Source organism: Balaenoptera physalus, assembly GCF_965194825.1.
Source record: "Balaenoptera physalus genome assembly, chromosome: 5".
Lineage (NCBI taxonomy): Eukaryota > Metazoa > Chordata > Mammalia > Artiodactyla > Balaenopteridae > Balaenoptera > Balaenoptera physalus.
Window position 1 is genome coordinate 26,817,001 of NC_138884.1, and position 27,740 is coordinate 26,844,740.

The 27,740-nt window shown below is 45.8% G+C and overlaps 2 protein-coding genes and 1 long non-coding RNA gene across 8 annotated transcripts in view; 2 read left to right on the forward strand and 1 right to left on the reverse strand.

The window, feature by feature from the left end:
• The window catches only part of MGST2 (microsomal glutathione S-transferase 2), a 34,201-nt gene extending 30,421 nt beyond the window's left edge, over positions 1 to 3,780 (forward strand). The window contains exons 3-4 of one of the 2 annotated variants that reach the window (XM_082463488.1): positions 313 to 383; positions 3,001 to 3,780. In XM_082463488.1, the coding sequence (XP_082319614.1) occupies positions 313 to 383; positions 3,001 to 3,041 (112 nt within the window). In that variant the 3' untranslated portion in view covers positions 3,042 to 3,780. The remainder of the gene's footprint in view (positions 1 to 312; positions 384 to 3,000) is intronic. The other variant, XM_082463489.1, reaches the window with a different exon arrangement.
• Positions 3,781 to 3,849: 69 nt separating this feature from the next.
• On the forward strand, positions 3,850 to 6,855 carry LOC309661642. Its single transcript, XR_014264130.1, has 2 exons — positions 3,850 to 5,687; positions 5,776 to 6,855. It is a non-coding gene; the product is annotated as an uncharacterized lncRNA (long non-coding RNA).
• A 1,387-nt stretch (positions 6,856 to 8,242) lies between these two features.
• MAML3 (mastermind like transcriptional coactivator 3) overlaps positions 8,243 to 27,740 on the reverse strand; it is a 615,614-nt gene continuing 596,116 nt past the window's right edge. For 4 of the 5 annotated variants that reach the window (XM_082463303.1, XM_082463302.1, XM_082463300.1 and 1 more), the window contains 3 exons: positions 20,305 to 20,511; positions 16,197 to 16,281; positions 8,243 to 11,724 (listed from right to left, as the gene is read on the reverse strand). In XM_082463303.1, the coding sequence (XP_082319429.1) occupies positions 10,730 to 11,724; positions 16,197 to 16,281; positions 20,305 to 20,511 (1,287 nt within the window). In that variant the 3' untranslated portion in view covers positions 8,243 to 10,729. The remainder of the gene's footprint in view (positions 11,725 to 16,196; positions 16,282 to 20,304; positions 20,512 to 27,740) is intronic. The other variant, XM_082463301.1, reaches the window with a different exon arrangement.

Consider the following 27,740-nt stretch of genomic DNA (forward strand, 5'->3'; position numbering starts at 1 on the left):
AGAATGATCTTTAAGCTCGGAATCAGGACCATCTCCGGGCCTGTCTTTTGGAAAAGAGCTACACTTCATTTCTATTGCTGGCAACTTACACGTAGGAGAGTGATTCTTAGCCCTGCTCTGAGGTTTAAAAAAATGTTTGAGTCCCACCTTGAAAGACTAATTTTACCTGTAAGGACATTTATGCTCTTTAGGTTAATTCTTATAATTATTTTTGTAAGAAGAGGGTGGACATTTACCTATAGATGAAAACTCACTGCTTTGGTGTATAGTTTTTTTCATAAAATAACCCACGTCTTTATTTTCTTCCTGCAGACAAAACTGTGTGGAGTTTTACCCAATATTTATGATTACATTGTGGATGGCGGGATGGTATTTCAACCAAGGTAAGTTTAATGATGACTATGGTCCTTACAACTATTAAACAGCAGATACACAACCAGACATCTACTGATCCTGGAAGTCGTTTTAAACAAAATAAGCACTGTCTGTTTGCATCAAAGAACACTGTGCTGCAGATAGGCTAACTTTGGCATCATTGTAATTTAATTCAGTGATTTTTTAAAAACTTGGAACAAACTGTACGTGGGGGAATCCAGAATGAATATGACATGCGATTTTGTCTTCAAATCTAATACGCTAAATTCTAATTTATTTGCAGGAACAGAACACAGAATTAACAGTTCACCCTAATAATTATAGCTAATATTTATTGAATACTTACTTTGTGCCAGGTACAGTTCTTAAGTGTCATGCACGTATTATCTCAGATGTAGGATTTATCTTCCTCTGTGGCAGGATCTGTAATTCATTCCTGCTTTACAGGTGAGGAAACTGAAGTACAGAGAGGTTAAGTCGTTTGTCCAACTTAACATTCCCCAATGTAGGAGAAAAGTAGCTTTTGAGTACAGAGCAGGGTTTATAGGTATTTGACCCAACAACCCATGTACTTTTTGTTAAGAGTTTCCAAGGATGTAGTGCTGCTGCTACTGTATGTAGAAACTCTATAAACATCTGCTTTCCATTTGAATGGAGTATCCTTGGTGAGCTGAGGGCTTTACCCAAACTCTGCCCGCCCCTTTCACGGGAGCTCAGACTAGCATCAGCTACCTTATTTGGAGAAATTCAATCCCTTTTTCTTTCTGATAACTCTCCGTGGCCTCATTTGGGTTTGACACTTGATTGCTACGATTTAAATAACCCCAAATCTAGCTGGTTTTTAAAGGCAACCCTATCACCTCCCCTCTTGTAATTTTTACTGTCAACTGAGAAATTTCAGCTAAAATGTCCTCTAGAGAATGATTTAACTTTGTTCCAACTTACATTTTTATCCCTTAAGGGCAAGAATGAAGGCGGCAGGTCCTTGTCAGGTGAGACCACATTCACAACTAATAACAAAAGTGCCTTTTGTTAATGGGACTCGGCCTCTGCCACTTGAACCTTTGGATTTCACTGTGATGGGCTGAATGAGGCCGACCGCCTATCAAGAAAGGATTTCTTGGGTATCTTGTAATTTGCACTCTTTCTCATCCAGAGTAGGTTGCCTATTAACTGCCTTGAACAGTTCCCATTGGATTTGTGGGAGTAATGGATTAGATAGGGAGTTTCTAAACCGCAGCGTGCTCAGGATCTCTCCCCTTCCTCAGAGGCCAGGTGGACCTTCCACCCTTTCTCCTCCTGCTGTTTGCTGGGCCCCCTCATTCTCACCCTTCGGGGCCCAGCACAAGCGTCATTCCCTCACAGGGGCCTTCCCTGACCCTTCCTAAAGGCGACCTCCTCCAGTTCCTGGCAGCCCATCCTCCTTCATTTCCTTCACAGCACGTTCAAGTCTCTTTTTCTTCTTGTTTTCCCCTTTGTTGTCTGTCTTTGATGATAAACTCCATAAGGGCAGGGAGCTTATATCTTTTTCACAGCTAACTCCAATCCTTAGAATAATACCTGGTATATACTAGAAGCCAAAAAAAATGTTTATGACCTAATAAAATAATGAATTTCATTTTATCCAGCATATCAGAGTCCCACAGACAGACTTCTTGTGTTTATAAGAGGGCTCTGGCAATTTACATCTGTGAAGTGTCGAGGAAGACAGAGGGTCCCTAGTGTAGGGAAGATATTGAGAGTTTTCATTGGACTGGATGGCAGAACATAACCCCACATTTTACATTTCTTTTAGGTAAAATTTGTATTTAGTGAAATGCACAAATCTTAAGTGTACCATCCGATGAGTTTTGACAAGTGTATACACCTGTGTCACTCAAAGCCCTATCAAGATATGGAACATGACAACCACTCAGAAAGTTTCCTCCGGTCCTTCCCAGTCCCTTTCAGAGGCAGACAATGCTCTGATTTTTTTAAATCATAGTTTAGTTTTGTCCATTCTAGAACTTTCTATAATTGGAATCATAGTATGTACTCTTGCATAATGCTTCATTCACTCAGCAGAATATTTCTGAGATTCACCATGCTGTTTGTTGCAAATGGGGCTCCATGGTATGGTTATCACAGTTTGTTTATCCATTCTCCTGTGGATAGATTTCCAGGCTGTTTTCAGTGTTTGGCTATTATGAATAAAGCTGCAATGACCATTCTGTACAAGTCTTTTTATGGACATTTGCTTTCATTTCTCTTGGGTAAATACACAGGAAAGGAAGGAATTGCTGGGTCAAAAAGTAATGTTTAGTTTTATAAGACACTACCAGAACTTTTCCCAAAGTGGCTGTAACATTTTGCATTCCCACAAATAATGTATGAGATTCCAACACCCCCAATATTTTATGCTTCAGTCTTTTTAATATTTCGCCATTCTGGTGGGTGTGCAAGTGGTGTCATCTCATTGTGGTTTTAAATTGCAGTTTTGCTGATATTGAATGATGTTGAATAATGTTGAAAAAATTTTCATGTGCATATTGGTACATTTGTTTATCTCACTATGTGAATTTTCTATTCAAATATTTTGCCCATTCAAAACACTAAGTTGTTTTTCTTTCATTATTGAATTGCCAGAGTTCTGCACACAAGTCTTTTGTCAGATACACGTTCTGTGAGTATCGTCAACTTTCACACTGCATTTTGAGAGGCTGCCATCATGTTCTGTGTCTTTTCTATTTTTTTTCTCTGTAGTTTTTGATACTTAGACAAGTACACCAGACAAGTCTGGTGTACATATATGTCCGTCACCAGTATTTCTGGGGATACTCAGAAGCTGCTAAAAAAAAGGTAAGGAACACCCAAGAATTGTGTGTGTAGACAAAAAGTAGCAGGATGGAGCCTATATTAGCTTCCTGTTCCTGAGAGTAATACAGCACTTATGGCTATGACGGCAGAAGTGATCTATGTTGCCTGAGGCCAAGTCTCACCAGGCCCTACACAATTAGGTGTGAGACAGGAAATTGCAAGGATAAAACTGTACACTAAGTGTGCACTCTTTTGACCGCCACACTTTAAATCCTTGCAAACATTTTGCAGTATCTCCCAAAAGTTACCAAGGAAATAATCCCTCCCGGCCTTGATAATCCTTTGAATGTTCGAAAGGAGCCGCTTGACCTCTGTGGCTAGGCGTCCTCTTTAATTTATCTGACGAATCAAAATTTTCAAATGGCGAAAACATGGAAGTTCTGGGCAGTGTCCACAGTGAGAGTTCTGCCCCAGGCTCCCCAGGTTCATCCCTGTAGCCCAGTTTATTTATCACCTCTCTCTCTCTCACATCCGCCCGCAGGATCACTGGTTTCCGGTTGAGTCTGGGGCTTTTGGCCTTGTTGACTGTTCTAGGCACCCTGGGGATTGCAAGCAGCTTTCTGGATGAATACCTGGACTTCAGTGTTGCCAAGAAACTGAGGCACTTCTAATGTTCCCCCCTCCCTTTGCTCAAATGCTTGCAGAAGATGTTTCCACTCTAAAGGTTAGATGGTGCCACTTGTTCAATTAAAAGAAGTAAGTCTCCTTTTTTTGAAATGGCTTTGGAGAAACATCCCCTTTAGATTTTCCTGTTAGTTTAACAACTGAAGTTTGCTCTGAGGCGGGGGATCCGTAGCGTCAGTGGAAGTGTGTTGAGCCCTGGTTTTAGAAGCACATGCCAAAGTCATGACTGCTGGTGTAGGGAGAAAGCAGCCTGACCTGTCTGTGTCTAGGGCTTTCCGTGGACCACTGCCATCACTCACCTCTAAGACTGCTTCCCTCTTGATGGAAGGTTCCAGATAGATGCTGATAAGGCAGCTGAGCCCACTTCATTAGTTGCAGGAATGCAACAGTTGGTGAGGGAAGTCAGGCAAACACATCAAGTAGCCAGAGAAGAGAGTCATTAACTAACAGCACAAAACACATCTGGCTGTGAAAATGGACTTTGTAACAAACAAAGGAAAAAGAAAAAAAAAAGGGGTGTCATTTTCAAGAAACCATCCAGAGAAGAGTGCTCAGGGAATATGTTGCCCCTGGGCAGGGGAAGGAGGGTCATGGTCGTGGCTGGAGAGCCTAGGCTGGGTTCCACTGCACTTCCCATGCCACGTGGGGCTGGGGGCCTGCTGCTGTTGGACCCTGATGTGCAGTCACTGTCTGGCAAAAGGCAAATGACCTTTCTTCACTTTCTTCATCTGTAAAATGGGAATGAGTCTTCAGGGACCTTAGGAGAATGGAATTATGAGCATATATAACTTTTTAGCATCAGGAAAAGAGCTTTCTGTAATTTTTCTAAAGAAAGTGTGACAGCCTTGAATCTGGTGTAGGCATCTCCAAGAAACTTTTTATTGGGCCTTTTTTGGTGTATGGGTACAAAGGCAGTTACAGAGGCTATGAATAACAGAGAAAAATAAAGGCATTAAAACACTAGCGTTTCCAAAATAGTAGGGGAGAAGACACGACAACCTCTTGCATCCCAAATACCTGGGCTAAATACCCCAGAGTACACTGAGAACGACCAGTCTGGGAATGGGGTATCTGGATATCAGCCCAGTTCCCCCACTAACTGGCTCTTTGACTCCGGATAAGGCAGCTCACCGCAGAGGTCGTGCAGCAAAAGAAGTGAAGACTCCAGGGCCAGTCACACTAATCCTGTTCTACCGCTCGCTGGCTATGCTACCACAGCCGTGTAGCTCTCTGCCTCAGTTTTTTTCTCAGGTAAAATGGGACTAATATTTTAAAATGCTATGGTTCTATGGTTTTTTTACTTTTTAGTATTTCAGTCAGTTATAGTGACTCGTATTGTGACATTTTAATTGTTTTACACATTGAAGACAATAAAGGAAGAGAAAGTGCAATTTTTTTTTTTTTTCATGGAGAACTTAAATTTAATGTGTCCCGCCAGGGGGTAAAGTGCAAATTGTTGACCAGAAAGCATAATTACTGCAAACTCATTGTCCTTTGGAAATGGGAAAAAAACCACAACTTTCCAAATCTTACACTTGAGGATTTTTAAACAATTTCTATCTTGCATTTAAATTGGAACTATTTAAAGACGTAAACTATAAACACATACACACACACACACAAAAAGACACACACACAGAGTTGGTTAAACAACATGTGGAAAAAAGAAGATGGTCCCACCGGTATATCAAAGCTTTTTATCTTTAAAAATATCTGAACTATAGAATTTATTTCCTTTGTTCCAATTCTGTTGTCACCAAGGCAACCTCTTGACGATTTTAATTCCTGTAATTTGGTTACAGGGAGCAAATGTGTTGGCCAGGGAGACGTGGGTTTCTGATCTGACATACATATTTTTTTATATATTAGTAAACTGACTGATTTTACAGGGAGCAAACATGTTGGCCAGGGAGATGTGAGTTTCTGATCTGACATACATATTTTTTACATATTAGTAAATTGACTGATTTTATTTTTAGAAATCAGATTCCTTGCCTCAAAAAGTCAATGTTATAAACAAAAGGATGGAGAAGAACTTTTCTGCATTAAAAGATACCCTTAAGGGGCATAAAACCCAAATGGCAACGTGGGATCCTTGATCAAATCCTGGTTAGAAAAAAACAGCTATGGGAGACATTTGGGACGATTTGAATAAGGAGTGAGAATTAGATATTAAGGAATTAATTGTGTTAGGTGTGATAATGATGTTGTGTCTAGGAAAGAAAATGCCCTCTTTGGCAAGGTATGCTGGGAGGTTGAGGGGTAAAGTGACTGCGCGTGTATAGCTTACTTTGAAATGGTTCCACAAAATATATATGTGAAGTATATATGGTGAAGTGTTAACAAGTATCAAATCAAGTTGGTAAGTGTATAGTTATTCATTGTACTGTTCTTTTTATTTTTCTGATTGTTTGAAAATGATTGTCATACAAGTTTAAATATCTGAAGCAAAGTTAAAAGCTGAAGTCAGGTTCTCAGTAGCTCTGAAGATTTTTATGTTGAGTGCTGCATCCTTGACTTGGGATCTGAGGTAGGGATAGAGCCATAGCATTAGCTCTGGCCCAGCAGCTGTCCTAGACGTGGCAGGGACACTTGGGCCCCAAGTGCGTGAATGTTGCCCTAATTACCTCCGCCTGTTATGAAATGAAACAGGTGTCTGTAGTAACTTGTCCAGAGAACACCAGCATGGAAATATAATGTCCTTAGAACTTAAAATGAAAAATAAGTTAGAAAGATAAAGGACTGGTTACACAAACAAGCAGCCCTGCTCTCTTCCAAGGTATTTTTCCTTTCACACTTTTCTTTGCAGGATTGGAAGTAGAGGAGGTGTGGCCAAAAAAGTCATTAATAAGGAAAAATATCAGGTCATTTGTTTTTTATCCTTTTTCTCTATATACACCCTTCCTTGAAAAGAATGGTTAAAGACAGAAATAGTTCCCTTAATGCTTTCGAATGTTCCTTAACTTTCGGCAATAAAATACCTCCTTCTTACGGGGGAAAGTGCCTAGTGACTTGGAAAGATGTTTATTGTCCTTCTTTCCCCATTATACACATGCTGCGCTGGGACTTTATAAAGGTCAACACGATTATAAATAAGAAATCATTTTAAAGGAGAATGGTATTCCATCCATCCAGTGCAGTAAATAAAAATATGTGGTTTTGACTCATCAGGACAAGGAGTAGTACTCAGCCCTTCTCAGACTCCATGTTTTTATTCTGTTGTCAGCTTTCCCATCCCCACCCGCGAATCAGTTCATTTTTGATCTCATGTTACTAAGCCCATATCGCTGGGACAAAGCCCAGTGTCACATTGTTTTCGACATGGTGTTATTTGTCAGCTGGTCTGGAACCACAGCCCACCATGGGTAGGGCTGGCCTCTTCTTCCAGAGTCAAGTTCATTCTTTCTCTTGGTTTGTACATATTAAAACTCACCTTTGCTTTGGATCTATTTTTGATGATGATCTTATTCTATTCTTGTGGCCCCTTTTTCTGCTTCACCCAGACAGTTTTGAAACATGTTGCTTTACCATGCTTTTTAAAGTTTGATGGGAAGACTTAGGTCAGGTCTTCTAGAAGTGGAGTGGATTCACATGTGTGTGATTTGTCACCAAAGGGCTCCCAGGAGGGAAAACTGAGGGAGTGGGGGAAACAGGGCAGAAAAAGGCAGGAAGCCAAGTAAGGGGGCACCTTCTGGCAAAGTCCCAGCCTCTGCCTGATCCTTCAGGGGACCTTGGAACAGAAATGCTATCTCAGGGTTTGTCCAGGTAAGTTAAATGGGCTCTCACGCTCCTGCACCAGCAGGTCATGGGCTAACATCAGTCTGGAGGGATGTAAACTTCTAAGCACATTCAACTCTCTGTGGGTGGTGCTGGCCAAGCCAGGCTGTTCTCCAAAGAGACGCAGCCACACACGGGTGTGCGTGTGTGAGTGTGTGTGTGTGTGTGTGTGTGTGTGTGTGTGGCGACAGTGTTCATTACAGTGGGGCAAGGCCCATCGTTACTTTCCCCCCAGTAGATTCCTTGAGTTTTCTTCCTTTTTAAATAAGAAGTTTACTATAAGTTTCCAAGTTCTCTGAGTGAACCAGGTGGAATTTGAATTGTTATGGTTCCCAGTCTACAAATGGATCCAGTATATTCCTTTCATAGATGACTCTCTTCTTTTACCTTTGCCACATCTCCTGGAGTGCAAATTTAGAACATTTTAATAGCGTGGTGGAATTAAAAAGGCTGGGAATGATTGATCTCCACTGTTACTTAAATGTTTAAATAATGATATAAAAATTTTGAGACAAGAACTGCAGTTAATCAATTAAAACCCAGGCATAATCCATCTGCTTAACTAAGGCTGGAGCTCCAGTGACAGTTCTAAAATAAACTCAACTTTGGATTGGTTCAGATAATGATCTTTTATTTGTTTTTTTCTTTAAAAGTGGTATGTCAACATCACTTCATTTCTACATTTCAGAGTTCTGTACATTTCTTAAAAGGAATTAAGCAATGCTCAATGTACAAAGTAAAAACAGAAAACTAGAAAAATCTGAATCAAATGGAGGAAGTTGCCATAGGTCATACAGTACAAATTAGTAATATGATGTCATCTGAAGTGCAATACCACTGCTGGGATGATGAGTTAAGGAATGAAATAAAAATACTCTATTTTAAACAAACAGTATATATATATTTATATGTATATTTTTTACAGATAGTAGACCCAGTGATATCTGTCATATTGTAAAAACTTATTTACAAATAACTTTTTTTAGACATTACATATACATCAGCACCGTAGTAAAAAGAAAAACAAAACAAAACCACCTTGTTAAAATCTACCTATGTCGTTGGTCCCAGTACTGAGCATTTGGAGGAAGCTTTAAAAAGAGCATGGAGAGCCCCTCCCCCTCCGTCAGCCACCTCCAGTTTCTCATCATTTCTTATACATTTACTTCCTGTACCTTTCAGAAAAAGGTAATTATATATTCTGTGTCTTCTCATGTGTTTACTTTCTTTGTTTGTTTTTGGTTTTCATCTGTTTCCACCCAAGAGTTTCCCTGGCAGTGTCCCTCCCCACACAGGGAGTTCACAGTCAGCCTGCCACCCAGCACCTCTTCCCAGGGGTGGCCCACTTGTTCTCCATCCTGCCCCTGGCTGAGTAGGGCTATGACCTTGGTACCTGGCGAGCAAGTCAAGGGCAGTGTTTGCCTGCCTGCCGCCTCTCTCCACCCTCTGCCCCAGCTCTTCATTCGAACCCCCTTCCTTCCCAGGACCCGCCCCCAGTACAGCCAGTCCGGCTCCCGTGGCTGGGCTGGGGCTCTGGTGTGGCGAGTTAACACGTGAGTGCGCAGAAGGGAGCCTGCCTTTTGGACGCGGAGGGAGGGGGTGGCGGGAGGAAAGCTCACGCCATTCTCACTCACTTAGGACAATGGTTATGCCACGCGGCCTCCAAAACATGACAGTGGGAGGGGAGGAAAGGACGGATGAGATCAGCTTTACGACAGTGGAGGTTGTGGATCCCTTCAGACAGACTTCAGTTAGGGCAGATTTGAGTGAATTACAAAGAGAACGGCTGTACAGAACGTCAGGAGTGGATCACTTTGCCCGCAGGAAAGGAACCATATCTGCTTCCTTTTCGTTATCAAAACGTGCGAAGTGGAGCAATTGATTTTTCAGTTCCTCAACTTTCAGGGTTTGAGGTTTGTCTTTCTGGTGAGTAGGGATGAAGGGCCAGGCTGATTTTAGAGCCTCACCCCTAGGATTTTCCCAAAGGGAGCCAGAGCCAGCGATGTCCAGGCCAGTCCTCCCTGGTGTCCCAGAAGCATCGAGTGGCCCGCTCAGTTCCAGGCAGAGAAAGAAAACTCCAGTGTCACCGTTGCATTTCAGGCATTGTCTAAGTTCTTCTTGCACCTATTTTCCCTCTGCCCGGGCTCCCTAAAGACAAAAGCTTCGTTTCTTCTTGGCTAGTCTGCAAGGAGGAGCAAGGGAAGGCTGGGGTAGAGGCGAGGAGGAATAAGGGCAGGGACCGGGGAGAAAGGCGGCCGTGCTAGCGGACACACAGCGTCCAGCCTGGGCCTCTCCATCCTCGGCCTCCGGGAGTAGATGGGAACTGCCAAGATGTATCGGGTCCTATCGGGTCCTCAGGAGGCGCCAGCCCAACTCCGCAAAGTGACGGCCACCCCGGTCACCAGCAGAGGGCTGCCCGCCCAGGACTGCCAGGACCCTTCTCCACGCTCACCCTGTGAGGCAATGGCTCTAAAATTCCTGAGGGTCATTACAGGCAGGAGACAGGCCTGTAGGATCCTGTGTCATCTCACTGGTCTCTGCACCTACCCTCCAGACCCAATAGCATGTCTTGAAGCCTGACATCTCTTTGCAGCCGGAGTTCGGCGCGCTTCTGACGTGTGCTCTTGGCTTGTGCCACCACCCAGCAGGCTCCGTGGGACTCTCAGTCCCAGACTCTCTCTCCTTTGTGTCTCCAAAGCTACAGACTCTGGACCAGGGCCAGGAGGGGCTGACGGCCACCTCACGTCGGGCAGCAGTCTGTCTTGGCCAGAGCGGCTCTTGCTGGGCCGGACGATCACAGGGAGGGCCAAGCAGAGGGGCTACAGAAGCATCTTCCCCACCTGTCTCTGGTGCGTCCCCCTCTCTCGCAGCGGGATTCGCAGGGCGTCTGTCTTGATTGCTGTGTGAAAATCAGGTGAAATGAGGCCCCAGCGGGGCTGTGGATTGGCACCTGGATCTTCCTCTGTCAGCCGGCTGCAGTTTTGCTCAGATTACGCAGGTCAAATAAACAAAAAAACAAGGATGAGGCAACATCCTGTTTCTTTTTCACGGTTGAAGCTTTAACCACTAGGGTTGTGGCTGCCGGGGCCCCTCTTGACTAGGGGCTTCCGAACAATTCATCGAGCTCCTGCATCCACTCCTCCCCCGGCCCACCTTTGATGATGGCGTCCACGAGATCGGCACTGTCCGAGAGGCTGGGGAAGGACGCCCCAGCGGCGTCGCCACCGTAATTGTATGACATGTCCTGAGGGGGGTTCCGCTCGTAGCCCTGGCTCTGGCTGCTTGAGGCAAAACCGCCACTGGACATCTGCTGCTGTGCCGGGGGCTGGCTGAATGCTGGCATGCCGGGAACGCCCTGGCTTAGGCCAGACATGACCATGGGCCTGGCCTGGCTGGTGCCTTGCTGCCCCGGGAGCGGTGGCATCATCTGCCGACCCAGGGCAGCTGGGCTGAGGGTTCTCACCGTGCCAGTGTTCGCGTCCACCACCTGGCTCAGTCCCTGCGGGAAGTGTTGCTTGGTCAGCCTCGGCTGGCCAGCCTGCAGTGGGTAGCTGGCGCCGTTGTTGAATGATGCTAATTCTCCACTAGTCCTCCCGGGCATCCCCTGCAGGCTCCTCTGTTGCCAGCTCTGTGCTCCCTGCTGGACCGTTCCCATAATGCTTTGCAGCCTCGGCGGGCCCTGGGGCCTGGGCAAGGCCTGGCCGACCGGCCCCTTCATTTGCTGGTGCTGCTGGGTAATGGCCGAGTTCACCAGCATGCTCTGACCAAAACCACTCACCATCCCAACCCCTTGCCCCGAGGTGGGCTGCCTCGGCCCCTGGGCTTGGCTGTGTGTGATACTCGTGCCGCTTTGGTTTGGGTGCTGCAACATCTGGGTCATTCCTGTGCTCATATTGTACATTCCCGGTTGGCTGGCAGGTGGGGTGCTGTAAGGGGCCAGGCCCATCTCCGACTGGGCTGCTGTGGCCATTGTCCCTGGGTTCTGGGAGGGTCCCATTCCCATCATGCCTGCGTTCTGTGCCATCAACCGTGAAGTTCGCATGCTCTGGAGGGCCGCCTGGCTTCTCACGGCTGCGACGTCCTGGGGAGACCCTGCAGGGAGAAAAGGACAGACCCGTTCACTCATCTCTACAAGCAATGCATGGTAACAGGTTGCTGGACTTTTCTTTGGGACTGACAAAATTCTTTTAGATGAAAGGAGCTACTCGTAATAAATCCTTAAAAAAAACAGAGTATTATTTTTCTGACTGTAACATATGCTGATTGCAAAAAATTTGGAAAATAGTGAAAAGCATAAAGATGAAAATTAAAGTCATTCCCATCATCCAGAGAAGACCACTGCCAACTTACACTAATACATAAATAGACACATGAAAATTGGGACCATGCAGTACACAGGCTTTTGTAGTTGACTTTTCTATTTGATATACCCTGATATTATTTTTGTTCACATTTCAGAAACAAATCGTTTCTCACCCGTCTTGATATGATGCCATCCTCAACCAATAAGATACCATCTTTTTGGAGGTGAGAGGAAATTCACCTCCTGGGCTAAATTAGGCAGAAATGGCTGATCACTTTGCATATCCTATTTGTGAAGTGGAATATGGTTCAGTAGAGAATACTATCGATAAAGACCATTAGGCTAATTTCCCTTAAGACTTGAGTAGGATTTGAGAGGTTAAAGGCTATCACTTCTGCTAAGAAGCTATTTCGACAGATGGGACATTTCTTGGATCCACTCTGTAGACTTCCACATGCTCCAGATTCTCTGAATCATAATATGTCAGTGCGAACTGGCCAGCTTCCTGAGTTAGAAAAAGAAATCATCCTCCTACTTGCTACTTGGCAATGAACTTTATGCATTTCTCCACCAAAGGCCACTTCTTCAAATCAGCAATGACCACTAAGGCAGTTTTAATGATGCTGCTTAAAAGTTGACCAGAATATCAATGCCAAGTCACTCAACTCTAATTAGACATTTGAGTTAGTCCTTCTTTACATGTTTCCGGGAAATTTCTAAACCAGTGAAGAGAATAGAAATGTCACCCTTAGAACCCGTCAGTGTTGTCAAGGGCTAGAAGGTGCACAGAAATGGATTTTTCTCTGTCCCTGCTAATGATTAAGTCTATGAAAAAAAGAAAAGTAGTTTTTTTCCTGGACATTTAAAAAAGGCACAGCATGGGAGCCAATAGATACTATAAGCAAATTTGATCCTACCTGGAACCTGGATGAGAAACCAGGTGAGAATAGTGTAACCTTGTTAAGCCTGGCACCTTGGCAGATAACTGAAGTGTGTTTTTGTCTTCCTGATGGGGTTATTGATTTCTGGGCAGCAAATATGTCTCCATATTTTCTTTCTTTCTTTAAGAAAGAAAATTATGGGAATTTTGATTATGACAAGTTTTTGTGGCTTGAGATCAATATCATGCTGCATTGAAAAATGAAACGGTTACTGTGGGGAAACCAGAAAGACCTGGGGGAGATCCCTAGAAGCGTTTCAGTTTTTTGTTTTGAGCTTAATTGTATCTAAGTGGAATTTAAAAAAAAAGTTCCTGATTAAACACTGGATGGTGGTATATATTGCAACTTGCAATCTTGTTATGAAGCTCTGTGACCTTAACAACTAAATTTGTATTGACTACATGGCCAATCTGATCAACTGTGGTGAAATGGGTTATTGAGTTGCTTATAAAAAAATTTAAGGGAAAAATATTGCTGACTCAGAGATTGATTGGATAGACCCAAATTACATAAACAGGCTGCTGGAAACAGATGAAAGGACTTTCATATTTCGGACATTTTTGTTCTAACTTAGAATAAATATGTTGCGGGATTAGATATTGACTGGACTAATTTTGTGAATGAGAAATAGTTTCCTTTCTTTAGAGGGCAAAAATGCTGCAGTGCCTCTTAAGAAGTATTGAACCATTAATCCAAGCCAACCTTTAGTTTTACTTGGTGTCAATGACTACACTATCCAGATGTAATTCTTATTAAAAAAAAAAAAAGGACCTTTTAATATCAGCAGTCAGCACCATATTTTCAACTAAGAAAAACAAAAAACCTCATATTAATCTGGTTTTATGAACTTGGGTAATTTTAAATATACAAAGGAAAAAAATTCAAATGCCTTCAAAGAATTAACTTGTCTTTATCTGACAACTACATATGTTAAACAACAGACTACTTTTTCTTCTTTATTTTTGTCTAAAACAGATATTACTGTGAGATACTGTAGTCAAATTAATTTTCTTGTCTGTTGGTTAACACCACAACGTCAAAGAAAATTTTCCATATTCAAACAGAGACAGTAACATGCAATTTTTTCCCTAAAAGGGTCTGTGTTCTATTTTCACTCACAAGAAGTCTATATTTATGTAAAATAAGCTTTTCCCCTAGGCATGTAACATTGCCCAGAGACACAGAACTCAGTAAGAGAAAGTTCGTCTTTAAAACCTTTGAAAACTGTAGTGGTCAGTGGACCTGTAGGTCTCAGACAAGTTATTCCTAACAGAACTTCTCTCCAAGGACAATATTTTTTTATCTATCAATTTGCTATTTTCCCAGATACATAACATTATGATATCTAGGATGTCAGTAAAGTACATGAAAATACAGAAGAAAATTTTAAAAATTATCATATCAACCAGCTTAGGAACCCTAAAATGTCACTGGTTGTTTAGCCTAAGTGTAGCTAAGTTTTTTAGGTTGATTACCTGTGATTTGGGGTTTTAGAAAAGTTCAAAGAGTAGAACTTTTAAATTGGACCCAAAGCACTCAGAATAACTCATAACATAGAGGAGTTATTAAATTTTGGTGGGTCCCTGTATTCCAAAAAATAATACATGAGTTATGAACCTAGAAAACTCAAGGGACACAATACCAGGTTTATCAGACTTAATGGTTTAAATTAGTTCATAATATAAAGCACCAGTTCCCGAAGTATGGCCCTGGGCCAGTAGCAACAGCAACTCTGGGGAACCTGTTAGAGATGCAAATTCTCAGGCCCTGCTCCAGACCTACTGAATCAGAGACTCTGGGGGTGAGGGCGGGCTTCTGTTTTGAATCAGCTGTGCTGGTGATCTGATGCAGGCTCAAGTCTGAGAACCACAGGTACAAAAGAGGGCTCCGAGTCTGCGACAAAAACTACACATGTAACATGACTATTTCCCACTCCTCCGCACCACTGACCAAGTGAGAAACAGAATTCTTCAAAGAATATTGGCACTAATTTAGTGCACAGAACAATTCCCTTTGTCCTTCCCTGTGTCGAGTCCAAAGGGATCTGAAGTGATATAAATGTCCCAGGGATGGGAGGGGGTGATAGCGGCTCAAGCCCCAGGGGGTCCACAGGCAATCTTCAGGGAGATCTGGCCGTGAACATCAGCGGCTTTCAGACTCTTTAAGCCACAACTCACAGTACATACACATGTGGGTTTAGGACAGAAACAAAAGCTGCCTTAATTATGATACACTCCAATCATTCCTATTATTTCGTTAAAAAATGTCGGTTGTGGCCAATTATCTTCTCAACCTACTTGAGTGTTGCAACCCAAAGACTGAAAAAGGCTACCCTAGATCACAAAATTTTCACCCACCGTCTATGGAAAAGGGTAACACTTGTGAAATGATCCACAAAATTTGTATTTATTTATATATATGGCTATTTCTGTGCAAGGGGCTTCATAGCTTTTGGCAGATTGTCAAAGCGATAGGTAACATTTGGGAAGTTAGGATGCATTGATCTAGGTCTTCAGAAAGGACAGAGGACAGGAATTAGGATTTCTGCTGCTTCATGACCCCTGTGGCCCCCTGAAAACTCCTGTGGATGAGATTGGGAAGGGTCTTCAGACTCGCCCTCCACCCCATACAAGACCCACAGGGGCTCTCTCTGTTAGAGATGGAAGGGATTGATATTTGAGTGGACCTTCTACTTTACAGAGGAATGGCAACGCCGGACAAACAGTGCACCCATTGCTCCTGGGGCCCTGATTCAGGATTGGTGCAAAGGGCGGCAGGATCAAGAAAGTCCAATCAAACTCAAGTCCCTATTTGTCTTCTATGTTCGGCAGAGATCAGTGGTTGCCGAAAGCCAGATCCTTTTACTTCGGTTGCTGGAAGTGAGGGCTTTGGTCAGCTGACCTGCTGGGATTAGCTAGAAAGATGTGACACGGGATTCCCCCCGCTCCTCGCCATGGCCACTGAGATGACGATCTGGACTTAAACAGGGCTGATATTAGGTCAGTCGGCGCCTGGATGCCTTTGCTGGTCGTTAAACCCCCGAAATACTTCCGTACCTTTGGTAAAGAACGGCTGCTCCAGTCCCACTCCCACCGCCCCCCCGCCCCCGCCCCCGCCCCGGGCCCACCAGGACCTCTCTGGGGCCCAGCGACCCAAAGGTTAACGCCTGGGATTCTGATTGGTTGGCACCATCAGTTCTTAAAGATTTTTAATGTTACCTGGACACAAACACAGCAGCCGTGGCATTGTCACTGGCTCTACATTCACTTACACTTGCCCACTGGAAGGGATACAATGGCAGAGGTGTGCACCGGCCTCACCTTGAAACTGGGCGACCTGCTGCACTGGGTACGGGTTGCGGGGCCGCTGGAGGTGCTGCCGGGGTAGCTGTGGCGGCTGCAGCTGCTGAAACGATAGGACAAGGAGGGCCGGGGGGCGGGGCGGGAGGAGGCGCACAGTTAGATCTCCTGGCTCTTCTGAGGAAGGCGGTTTTCAAAAACTGAATTCTATGCTGAAGAGTAACACGCATACAGGTCAGGGCACAAGCGTGTAGCATCTGTGCCCCGTGCGATGGATTTTCACAAAGGAACACGCTCGTGGGTCGAGACGCAGAATGCTGCTAGAAGCCCCTCCTGCCCCTTCCCAGCCACTGCCCTTCACCTGACCCGTGGGCGCACTATCCCAGCCTAGCAACAGGTTAGTTGTATCTGCTTCTGTGCTTCAGAGAAGCGGCCTGAGACAATGTACTTGAGCCTGTTTTTTGGGGTCTGGCTTCTTGCATTCATCGCGTTTGGGAGCTCCATCCACGGTGATGCCTGCGGTGGGGTCCATTCATTCTCACTGTCGAGTAGCATTCCCCCCATAAGAACATCCCACGATGTCTCTGCCCATGCTACTCGGGGTGGCTGTTTAGGGAGCTTCTGGTTTTCGGCTGTCAGAGCCCCCCCTGCTGCAAACGTCCTCGGTGAACATCTGCGGCATTTCTGCTGTGTGGACTTGCTGGCTTATGAGGGAGGTATAGCCAGGGAAGCAGTTCTGACTTTGCTTTTCCGACATCAGCCTGCGTGCTTTCCTCAGCATGGTGGGTACCGAGCTCAAACGGACAAGCAGCTAACTTTTAATGACCTAAGGTAGATGCTTCGGGTATAGAAAGATGGGATTCTCAGGGCCTATAAAAAAAAAGGCTCATTTTATTCCCAGGAAGCCACCCTGCCTGCAAAATACATCTCCACAAGTCAAACATACAGCATTTACTGCCTTGAGGAAACCGCGTGGGATTCCACGTACACCAGGAGCCAGGAGGCCTGCGTTTTAGTTTTTCTTCTTCCAGTCACGGGGCTTTTGCACTGCCGGCATTGTTACCAATATACAGGGAAGGCTATTATGGTCATTATCATGCTGTATGTGAAAAGGGAGAGAAAATAAGAGTGAGGTGGAAAGAGCAAAGAAAGGGGTTTTCGTTCTGGGTCTGCCGTCAAGTAGCTGTGTGACCTTCGGCCTGTCATCTAACCTCCTCTGCAGCTGTGGAATATGCATCAAGCACCTTTCATCTGCAAGGCCTAGGAAAACAGACAACGAGGGCCCAGATCTTTACAGTGTTCATTATAAAAATAACACACATTGACCACTTCTTAACACATGTGTTTATTTCTATTTTTTCTCTTGTTTTTGTTCCTGGGCAGCTCTATAATTTTCTTTCTCTTTCTTTTTCTTGACAAGGCCAGCCAGCACTGGCAACCAAAGAAAAGAATGGCCTCTGTTCACCCCATCCTGTGGTGTTTTGCACGAAACCGTTGAAATGTATTAATTGTATAGACACGGCGTAGACAAGAAACCATGCTAATCTTTTAGGCAGCAATCTAAGAACATTACTGAGAGTAAGGGGAGCATTTAAAAGCTTCTCAGAAGCCAAACTTCCCATATTACATAAGAATTTAACGGTCCCACTTACAACTGGGCATCAGCCCTGGGGTAGCCTGGGGTGGATTGGCAGTCAGGAGTCAGGGGGCCCAGGTGCCAGTCCTGGCTCTGCCCCTCTCTAGCTCTGCGATCTCTGAAAAAAATCATGTAAGCTCCCTGGTCTCAGTCTCCTCGTGTGTAAAATAAAGGGACTTCATGATCCTCAATGTTTCTTTCAGATCCAAAATTCCAGATTCCGTTGAACCTTTGTGAATGGGTGGGATTTGACACACTCTGTGCTCTTGAGAATAACGCATTAAATGTTAATTCACACCTGCTTTCAACTTGCTCTGTTCTAAGTCCACTGAGAACCATTTGAAAGTTCCCAAAGATATGCAAGATATCCCCAGTCTTTCTGTTTTCCCTCACATGTCCTTTCCGGAAACCCAAGTGTTCCCAGTACGCTGTTGGCAAAATTGAAAGTGTTAGGATGCTTTCACTGCTGCTGCAGGGACCAAGAAAATCAGCTTGGCGTTGATGTGGCCACATTCAACCTCAAAAGTGTAGGCATCAATAAGCACTTTCCCCAGGTGCAGGTGAGATGCTACATCCCTCTGACTTACTTCTGGGCTAGTCCCACAGGATGGCTGGCACGTGTGGCTGCAGCTCTTACACTGCCTTCTGTGACACCAGGGTCAAGTGGCAGATCCACACCTTGTGCAGTTTCCAAAGGGTTTTACACTCATTACTCATGTTGAGCATCAGGAGGAAGGCTGGGAGATTAGGAAAACCTCATTTGGCAGATGAGAGAGGTTAGGTGGTTTTTCCAAAATCACACCATAAGCAAAGGATGTGACCCAGAGTGAACCGTTCTTTCCTTGGTCCCTCTTCAGCTCCCGGAACACACAGTCGTTAAGGAATTATACTCATTTTTTTTGCAGTTTCCCATTTCCTCATCTCTTCTGAGGAGCCCTATGTCTGTCTTTCTGTGTCCCGGGTTCTGAGGGGTCCCGCACTCTCTCACCTCATGGTCTGTGGGCACCATCCTGTGAAATCCATGCTCCCGGTCTCCTGCCTTCCCCCTCATTCCCGGAGTTGGCTGACCTTGCCAAGTGGGGACACCCCTGGGCTGGCACAGCTGAGTTTGGCCTGGTTACCCCGACTCCCCTTTGTGTCTTGGTCGCAGCACAGGCATCAAAGACCATCCCTCCAAGTATCAGGCACACCTGAAATTTCCTGGGATTGGCTGAGGGGCGGATCTGCAAAGCCCAGCTTCCCCTCGGCAGCTCCATTTATCCCTGTCTGAGAGATATGAGCATGGCTCCTTGTCACACACCTTACGCAGGGTGAGAGGGACAGAGGTTTGTTTGTACAAGAGCTGCCAGGCAGCTGACTGACCTCGGTAAAAAGGGAGATAATTACACAGCTGTTCAAGAACAAAAGCGAACAAGGGAACATAAGTACTGTGCTCAACGGTGTACAATTTTTCTATTTGGGGGATAACTGGTGTTACTTTGAACTGCTGCCCTTGGTTACTAAGGACCTCGACGCGTCTTGTGTCCTACACAACATCTCCTATAGATATGGTGGAGGGTGCTTAATACATTTCCAAAATTCTGATCCTATTAGGAACATTCTAGAAGGGTAATTGTGGGCCTTGAGCCTTAGATGACAGCCTCACGTCTCCTATAACAGAAGGGTGAGACGCGCTGGATAGGCCCCCACGGGAGGCATCCAGGGACCTCCTGGGGAAGTCCTCAGGCCTTTCCCGAGATAACACGAAATCGGGCATGGGCATCTCGAAAAACAAAACACACTGAAACTGAGAGGAGTAGCCCGCATGGAAGGCTTTCTTTCAAAGCTGGAGGAATTATATATGTCAAGGGTTGTCAAAGATGCCTCAGGCAAAGCTTTCTCTGTGTTAGGCCTTTAACTCAAACATTTCCTGAGCTGTGTTCAAAGCTGCTGGGAATTTTCTCAAGTTTGCACCCTTTCTGTGACCCCGAGTTCAGGTTTCCAGGTAGTTCTGTGGGCCCTATTATTCATCTATTGTTCCTGTTCCATTGTTCATGACCAATTGTGTAAGAATTCTTCTCAATCCCTCCTTCTGACACTTTCCTCCAAGAAGCAAAGTTCTCTGAATTATTTTCTTTTTTCTTCATGCTGGATATATCAGACTCTACGAAGAATGTGAGCCAGCCCCCTTCCACCCTTGCCCCCCATGCTGATTCTACAGACCCCGGTACCAGAAGCCAGAAGAAAAGAGCCAGACTTGAACTGAAGAACGGTCTCTGGCAAATGGGTCTTCAAATGGATGGCTGAAGCCTGTCTTTTCAGAACACACTCATTCATTCTAAGCAAAAGCCTAACGAACGGAAAGGTCTAAATTCTGCAGGTTCCTCTGTGATCTCAGGAAATGCCGGCTTGTGAATTTCTTGATGAAGGACACGAACCGAGACTCCCTCACAGACACCAGGCACCGAGTGAGTGTCTGCCGCACGAACGGATCCCACCGCGGGCGTGACTTACCTGCTCCGCCAGCATCTGCTGCCTCTGCTGCTCTATCAGCTGCGCCCGCTGGTCCAGGAGCATCTGCTTCATGAGGGCTGCCTGGGGCTGGCCGCCCAGGAAGCTGGGCCCCGCTGGACCGGCTCCGGAGACCATGCCGCCGGAGCCCGGGGGCACGGAGGACTGCATGGGGCCCGCGGCCCGGGGAAGCCCGACCGGATGCTGCTCCTGGAAAGACAGGAAGAGAAGAGAATGCAGCCACTCCACATGGGAAGGAAAGCCCAGGGGATAGGGGGAGGGGATAGGTCCCGCCTCAGGGACCTACGGATCCCCAGAGGCACACATTACATTTCCATAAAAAAAGAACCCAGTGGTCCTCAAACCTGGCCTCACCACAGGTGGGATTGCAGAGGCTACAGGGCGACAGTAATAGAGCACGGCTCTGGGAAAACCTGAGACCAGGTCCAGTCTGCTTCTGATGGGACTGGCTAAGGAACAAGAACCGCATTTTCAGCTAACAATCTGTGCTCCTCCGAAGGAAAGGGAATAAGCCCTCAGGTGCGGCTCATTTTAAGTCGGGAATGAGACATCCTCACCTTAACCTCTTCATCCTTACTGCCTGCCTGGCCAAAATGGGCTTCTTGGCTAGTAGGAGAGACATTTACAGAAGACTGCTGGAATGGATTCATCAGCAGATTGCTATTTGATGAAATTCTAATTAATTGTGACATTCGAAAGCTTTGACATGTGTAAAAAAAAAAAAATCCTGCTAGTGAGAATTGTTGATGGTGAGAATTAGGAGTGTGTGACCCGGACCAAAGATATGAAATCTCCCAACATCTTTAAAGATAGAATTGGGTCTCAGGTGTCTGGGATAACTTCAACGTGGGGGGTTGAATTGGGTCTCTTGATTCTATAATTACGTGTCAGTCAGTCAAATCAAATGATGGCAACTTTTAAGGACTGGCCCTTAAGGAACAGGAGGTAAAGTGGTAGAGAACTCCTCACACACAGCCCAAGTCACTACTCGGAGACTGTACTCAGAGGGCAAGTAACAGCCCGACGGTGTAGACCATTGGGGAAAAACAGCTGATGGGAAAAGGAGGTGTGTGACCGTAAGATGTAGTTCCTCGATGCTTTCTTTCCTGTTCATTCTATCAAGCACAGCTGGTAATGGCAAAGCACTGTCTGAACACTTCACAGAAAGGTTTCTTTTAATTCACTGAAGTTTCAAGTAATTAATCTGAACAAAGAGAAGCTGCTGTCTGAGAGGTACACAAGTTAAATGGGCATACGTGTAAGGACATACACAGTCATATCATGAGGCACAATTATGAGACTTAGATCATGAGAAACGAATGTGAATAAATCTACAGTATTTAAATTTTTGTATCCAGTTAAACTGGATTAAAAAAAATTTCCTCATTATAAAATCTAGATATTCATTCTTTTTTTCCACACTGGTTATTATTTCCAGTTATATGGGGTGAAGGAAATTAAGACTACACAGATGTATACAGGCAAGTGACTACCTTAAATGGATGTTTAGTAGTTATCAAATGTTATTTGCAATGGTATTTCCATCGTTATTAATGCATTCCTTCATTAATGCACGCAACTAGCCTGCTTTGTGAACAACATGAATTTTATCTGCCTCTTCTGAGCCATCCTAAATGAAAAACAGGGTGCAGTCAAACTGGATTTTAATATTTGTCCTCTTTTTGCTTTGCTACCTCTTCAGTGTTGGTACAGTCAATCACGTGGGCAGTTTCCTCTCAAAACAGAGAGTTGTGTTTGACACAACTCCTAGAGACGCAGCCCTGCATGGGAGCCCCCGTAGCCTGGGCTTCTTGGACCCCCCTCCCCGCTACTGTGTGGAGATCAGCCATCCACGTTCTTCTTTTCAGGTACACCGAAACCGCATCTTCACGTACTCTTCGTCCCTCCCATCAGCACCCAAACAAAACAAGCAAAACAAACAGAAAACCAAAAAAAACCCCATTACTCCTCTCATCTGGGAAACAATAGCTCAAGAAGTTTTGGTTAGTCAGTGCGGTGGCCCAGGTCACACAGTTAGTAAATGGAAGAACCAGAACTTGCAGAACTGGAGCACTGATTTTGAGTCTAAATTCAGTATTCCTTCCACAAGCATAGGCCTTTCCCAGACGATGGGTCCATGGTGCCAAGTGTGTGCCTAAGAATTGCCTGTAGACTAAATATATAATATGTCTCCCATAAATACACTGTGTTCTATTTTTCAAATTTAAGTGTGGTGTTACTGAAATTAAAACTTTCTGTCTTTGTGTATTTTCTCTGTACATAGACAATTATTAGGTAGAGAGCTATGAGATATTAATGTTAATAAAAAGACCTTATACTCAGCAATGCCTGGAACTTTATGCCACCAAAAAGTTTACTTTATGACTGACCCCTGCAGAGGTCAAGATATTTCACTCTTTCCTTTCCCCCCACCCCAAACTTGCTACCTGTTTTCCAAACCCTTCCTTCCAATGGGATGAAGCTGTTTCTTGCCACCTTTGGAGACAAATGGCTGATTGACTTAATACTTAAACAAACAAATTCACATGGAAGTGCAGACAGTCGACCAATCAGCGAAAATACAGATACACAGTTTTTTCTGTGTATTTCAGAATATTTGATATTTTCCGATTTTGATAATGAGGAGGGAGTTGGAAAGAAAATGAGACCCAAGGGAAGATCAAGTTCTCTTCGGCTTGGTTTTATGAGAGGACTGGTCTGGGCTGGCCCCGTTTATCTTTGTACACTTTGAGATATTCTTGTCCTGTGAAACTAGCCCTCAAGTACCTGGTGAGTTTGCCCAGGAGCCGTAAGTAGTGATGTGTTGCTCTCCCAGCCTTCTCTCCACCCAGAAAGAAAGGGAGAGGCAAATGAGGTGAGGATGTAGATTCACCTAAGCACATCTAGTCCCTGTCTTCCTAGACCAAAAAGAAATACAGGTCCCCCACTTTTCAAGAGTTCAATTTACGCCACTCCCCTTTTATGAAACACCTACACTAGTATCTGTTTTTGCTAACTGGAAGAAATCTGAAGAGGATTTTCGCTTTTACAAAAGAAGGTGAAAATCTAAGATAGCATTCAGTGTTTGTTTTGCAGAGAGCGTAGAGACAGCAGGCGCCTCCAGCAACAAGAGTGGCGCCACCAAGCGCCTTCCCCAGGAACTACACTCAGCATCTCAGCATCAAGCTGCCATAGCTTGGAACTGTGTGAGCACCTGTGCTCTATCTCTATTTATTTCGCACATTCTTAGCAAGATGTGTCCTAAGGTGCTTGCTTCTTCACTGTAAGCCATTTCGGCTTAGGAAAGGTTTCCTAGGAATGCTCTACTTTCAGATGGGGCAGGGTGTTGCTGAACTTCAAAAAGCACAGTGTGTAAAACCCTTCCCAAAGGGATAGTCTGGTTATTACCTCCCAGGATTGTCTACTTTCCCCAATGATTCCTTCTCAAAGATTTTGCCTTCAGGTTTCTCACCGAAGACCTGAAGACCGAGAGGCAGGAGGGCTATGTGCACTTTTAAAGGACTGCCCTCCCTAGGAAACATTTGTGAGCCTAAGTTGCTACACCTTTCCCAACCAGCTCTGCTGCATTCAACAGCGGGTGACACCCAGAGCCCCAGACTCAGATGTGTATGCCAAGTGTGAAGACGCGCCGAGTGACTCACCTTACAAATTGGGCTGGCTGAGGCCATTAGCTGATGCACATGACATGGTGGCTTTTAATCCCCAGTCTAAGAGGGCTTAATGAGCATTAGTCTGTCGAGTTTCAGAATTTCAAGCCCCCGCTCTTGTGTCTAAGGAGGACACACACTGTACATGCAATCAGAGAAAACCAGGCTGGGCTTTCGTCACCAGAAATGTAATGCCTTGAAGCCAAATGATGCAGTATTTTTAGTTTTAATTACTAGCTTGTTCTCCACTCCACCCCTTGCCCAACGACCTCCCTTGCCTTCTACCCAGAATCTTGATTCAGCCTCTTCCTCTCAGAAATCCAATTGACTACATAGATCTTCATGACTCCCCAAAGCTCTCACTCTTCCGTAAAATAAAGGGAGGGGGAAAAAAATATCAAAACCAATATTTTACATATCTTCTCTTCCAGGGAAAAGATCTTAGCAATTTCCTAAGGGCTGGAGATAGGTAAGAGGTGTAAAAAAACACCCTACTTCCCCCAAAGAGGCAGTTTTCACTTCAAAAAGCAGCTGTGGTAAAAATCTCTCAAGAGTAGCCAGCTGTTTATTTATAAATCTGTGCGTAAGGAAGCTTCATTTTCTCTTGCGTGTTTTCAAGAATATGCCTCGTGTTTGGGTGAGAGGGGCCGGGGTTGCTGGCGGTGGACCAAAGACGGCTGGCTCCTTGGAGGGGGGATTGCAAGAGGCTCCCGGCGGTGACTGGGACTGGGGTGCCGGGGCTTAGTGGAGAACGGGCTGGAGGACGCTCAGGGCTTCGGCCTTTTTTCAGGTGCTCTCGTCGGGGGAAAACAAGGAACAGCTGCTGTTCCTCCGCGGCCCCAGCAGATGGTGGTGTCAGCCCAGTCCTCGCCGCCAGCCCGCCCGCTCCGCCCGCGCGGCGTGTCCCCCCCGCCCCCCTCCCAGCCTGCAGATGGCTTAATCAGGACTCGCCTTCCTCCCCCAGCCGGTCCCCCCGGCCCCGCGCGTCTGGGCTAACGCTACGAGCGTGGAGCCGGGCAGTCAAGTGTTACCGCGTATAGCAGGTAGCCTGGCAACTGAGAGCATAATACCGAACAGATGGTGCTCGCACGGCGTGATGGACATCACACACGACAGCCTGAGACAATCCAGGAATTCCCTGGTGACTCGAGGCCCTCTTTACACAAAATGAGTTCTCTCTCCACTGCCGTGTATCTCTGGGGTTATCTCCCTCCTCTCTCCGACTGACACCGAACTGGTTTCTTATTACCGACCTTGCTGCCAGCCCGAGCGGAGGGAGATTTCACGTGTGGGTGGGGGAGGCCGTGGAAGGAAACGGAAGGGCCGGGAGATGGAGGAGGTGATGGGGGCGTTGGCGACCCGAGAGGGGAGGGACAGTGGCGTACCCCAGACCCAGGGGCGGACTGTCCGAGAGGGTCAGTGTTCCCCGTAACCCGGGCTGCACGAAGCCGGCGCCGTTGAGGGCCGCGCCGGGGGCGAGCCTGGGCTTAGTGTCTTTGCCATCGCATGGCTTACGAACAGCCTAAATGAAATTTAGGATTTTACTTAAAAAACCCCCTGGGGCGTAATTTAGCCTCTCGACTCGAGCCTATATGCTTACAAGTCCTTAGGGGACTCTAAGAAGCCAGGAGTGAGGCCCGTGCGCCCCTGCCGGGGCCGAAGATGCGTCTCCGCGCAGGCGTCCTTAACAAAGAAACCGACTAGGCGGTCTGGGCGCGGGCAGGGGCGGCGGAGGGCGGACGTGCGGCGGACGAGCCGCCACGGGGCCCCGAGATCCTCGGCCTGCGCGCTGCTCCGCAAGCTGGGAGGCCGCTGCGCGCTCCCCGGGGCGCGTTTCACCTCCCTCTCCCCGCCACGTCGTGTGGGCCGGTCGCCGGGAAGGAAGTGGGAGCAGGAGGGCACTGGGGGAGACAGGAGGGTGGTTCACGGTAGGAAGAAGTAAAATTAATACATAAACAAAAAGCATGCCCCAGAAGACAAACCTGTGCTTTTCACACACACTGAAGTGGATCGAGTAATTAAAAAAAAAAAAATCCAGCACCAATGGAATTTTGCCTAGATTCTATACATCAAGCCACTTCTATGTCCAACCTCTCACCACTGTCAGGGGTCTTCTCCTGCAAAGGTACTGTTCAAGTTTTAAGTTTCAGAAGGAGGAAGTCTTTTCAAAGGTGGAAGCTGACGTTTCACGCAGAACCTCACACTCGTTGGGAAGTTCAGTACATTCATGTCAGAGAATCCGACACCCACTGCAGAGCTGGCTGGAGGCATCCGGCCGTGACTCCCTGGGGCTCAGGGTGGTGAACTGGCTTCCTGAGGCTCAGGGGGGTGAACTGGCTTCCTGAGGCTCAGGGGGGTGAACTGGCTTCCTGAGGCTCAGGGGGCCATCTGACCTCTGGGTCTCGGTCCCCACCTCTTCAAACGGAAATCCTATCCATAGGACTCCTCCCTCGACAATGGCAACTTTGGAGATGAATGAGCTATAGAGAGAAAATGGCTAAGAGGGTGCTAAAACTTCCTCCACTTTAAGTGTGGGCTGTTGGGGAACCGTGAGGGCTCCATCAGGGGTTCTCAAAGCGTGGTTCCGGGACCAGCACCATTAGCATCACCTGGGAGCTTGTTAGAAATGCAAATTCTCAGGCTCTGCTCCAAGCCTCCTGAACCAGAGTCTTTGGGAGCAATTTAACATGCCCTTCGATAATTACCATGCCCCACGTTTGAGACTCACTGGGCAAATAATCCTGGTTTATGGGCGCTGACTGCAACCTGGGGTATCAGCGCTCTCTGTGATTAGATTGCAAACCCTGCACTTTCAAAAGCAAGTCCGAGTGCTGAGTTACTTAAGTTTCTATTGCCAATTCTTCTGCATTTGGAGCAGAACTCTCTAATTTTCAGAGGGCTGTGCAGGCAATGTAAACTCATGAATTCCGAAAGGAGCCTATGCCATGATTCTTCCAGAAAGGTCGGTGCTCCTGCAGCTCTGCTCTGGAGGCGGAGGTGCAGCCAAGAGCAAGGAAGGGGTGAAGCCAGTTAAACTCCCTCCCTTCCTCCGGGAGGAAGCATCAAACATCACTAGACTTCCTGTCTCCTGGTCTGCTATAAGGCAGGAAAGCTATGATTTGAAAAAGTCCCCTCTTCAAACAAGAAGAAGACCAGAAGCGACAATGGAAGAAAACAATTAACACTTATGGGGCACCTACTGTATGCAAAGCACTCAGCTCAGTGTTTTCTTCTGTGTACTTAAAACTCATTTTGCTGATTAAAAAGGATCCGAGTCTCTGAGAGGTTAAATAACTTGCCTGATGTCCCACAGCTGATGGTGGTCTTTGGGATTCTGACTTTTCCACTGACCAGAACATGCATCTGGTCTAAATTGAGCAGACCACCCAAGAGGACTCTGGAGTAATGAGAAATGGGAAGGGGTGGGGGGGGAGAGGAATGGGCACAGAATAAAAAGGTAGACACTCTACTGGGATCAAAGGATGAAGCTGAAAGAGCACAGAAATATACATCATTTTTTATATGTTGCCTGATACCCCAAATTAGGATGCCTCTGTGGTATCAACTTTGACATTTAAAGAAAGGGCATAAGATTAGACCATTCAACCAGAAATGGAAGGAAGAAACAAAATAAAATAAAACCTTAGAATTCTCTTTGAAGTTGATCAAGTGTCAGGGCAGAAACTTGGTTTCAGGATGGTGGCTCCTTTTACAGACTTTCTTTGTGCTTGTCCAGGATAATTTTTCAAT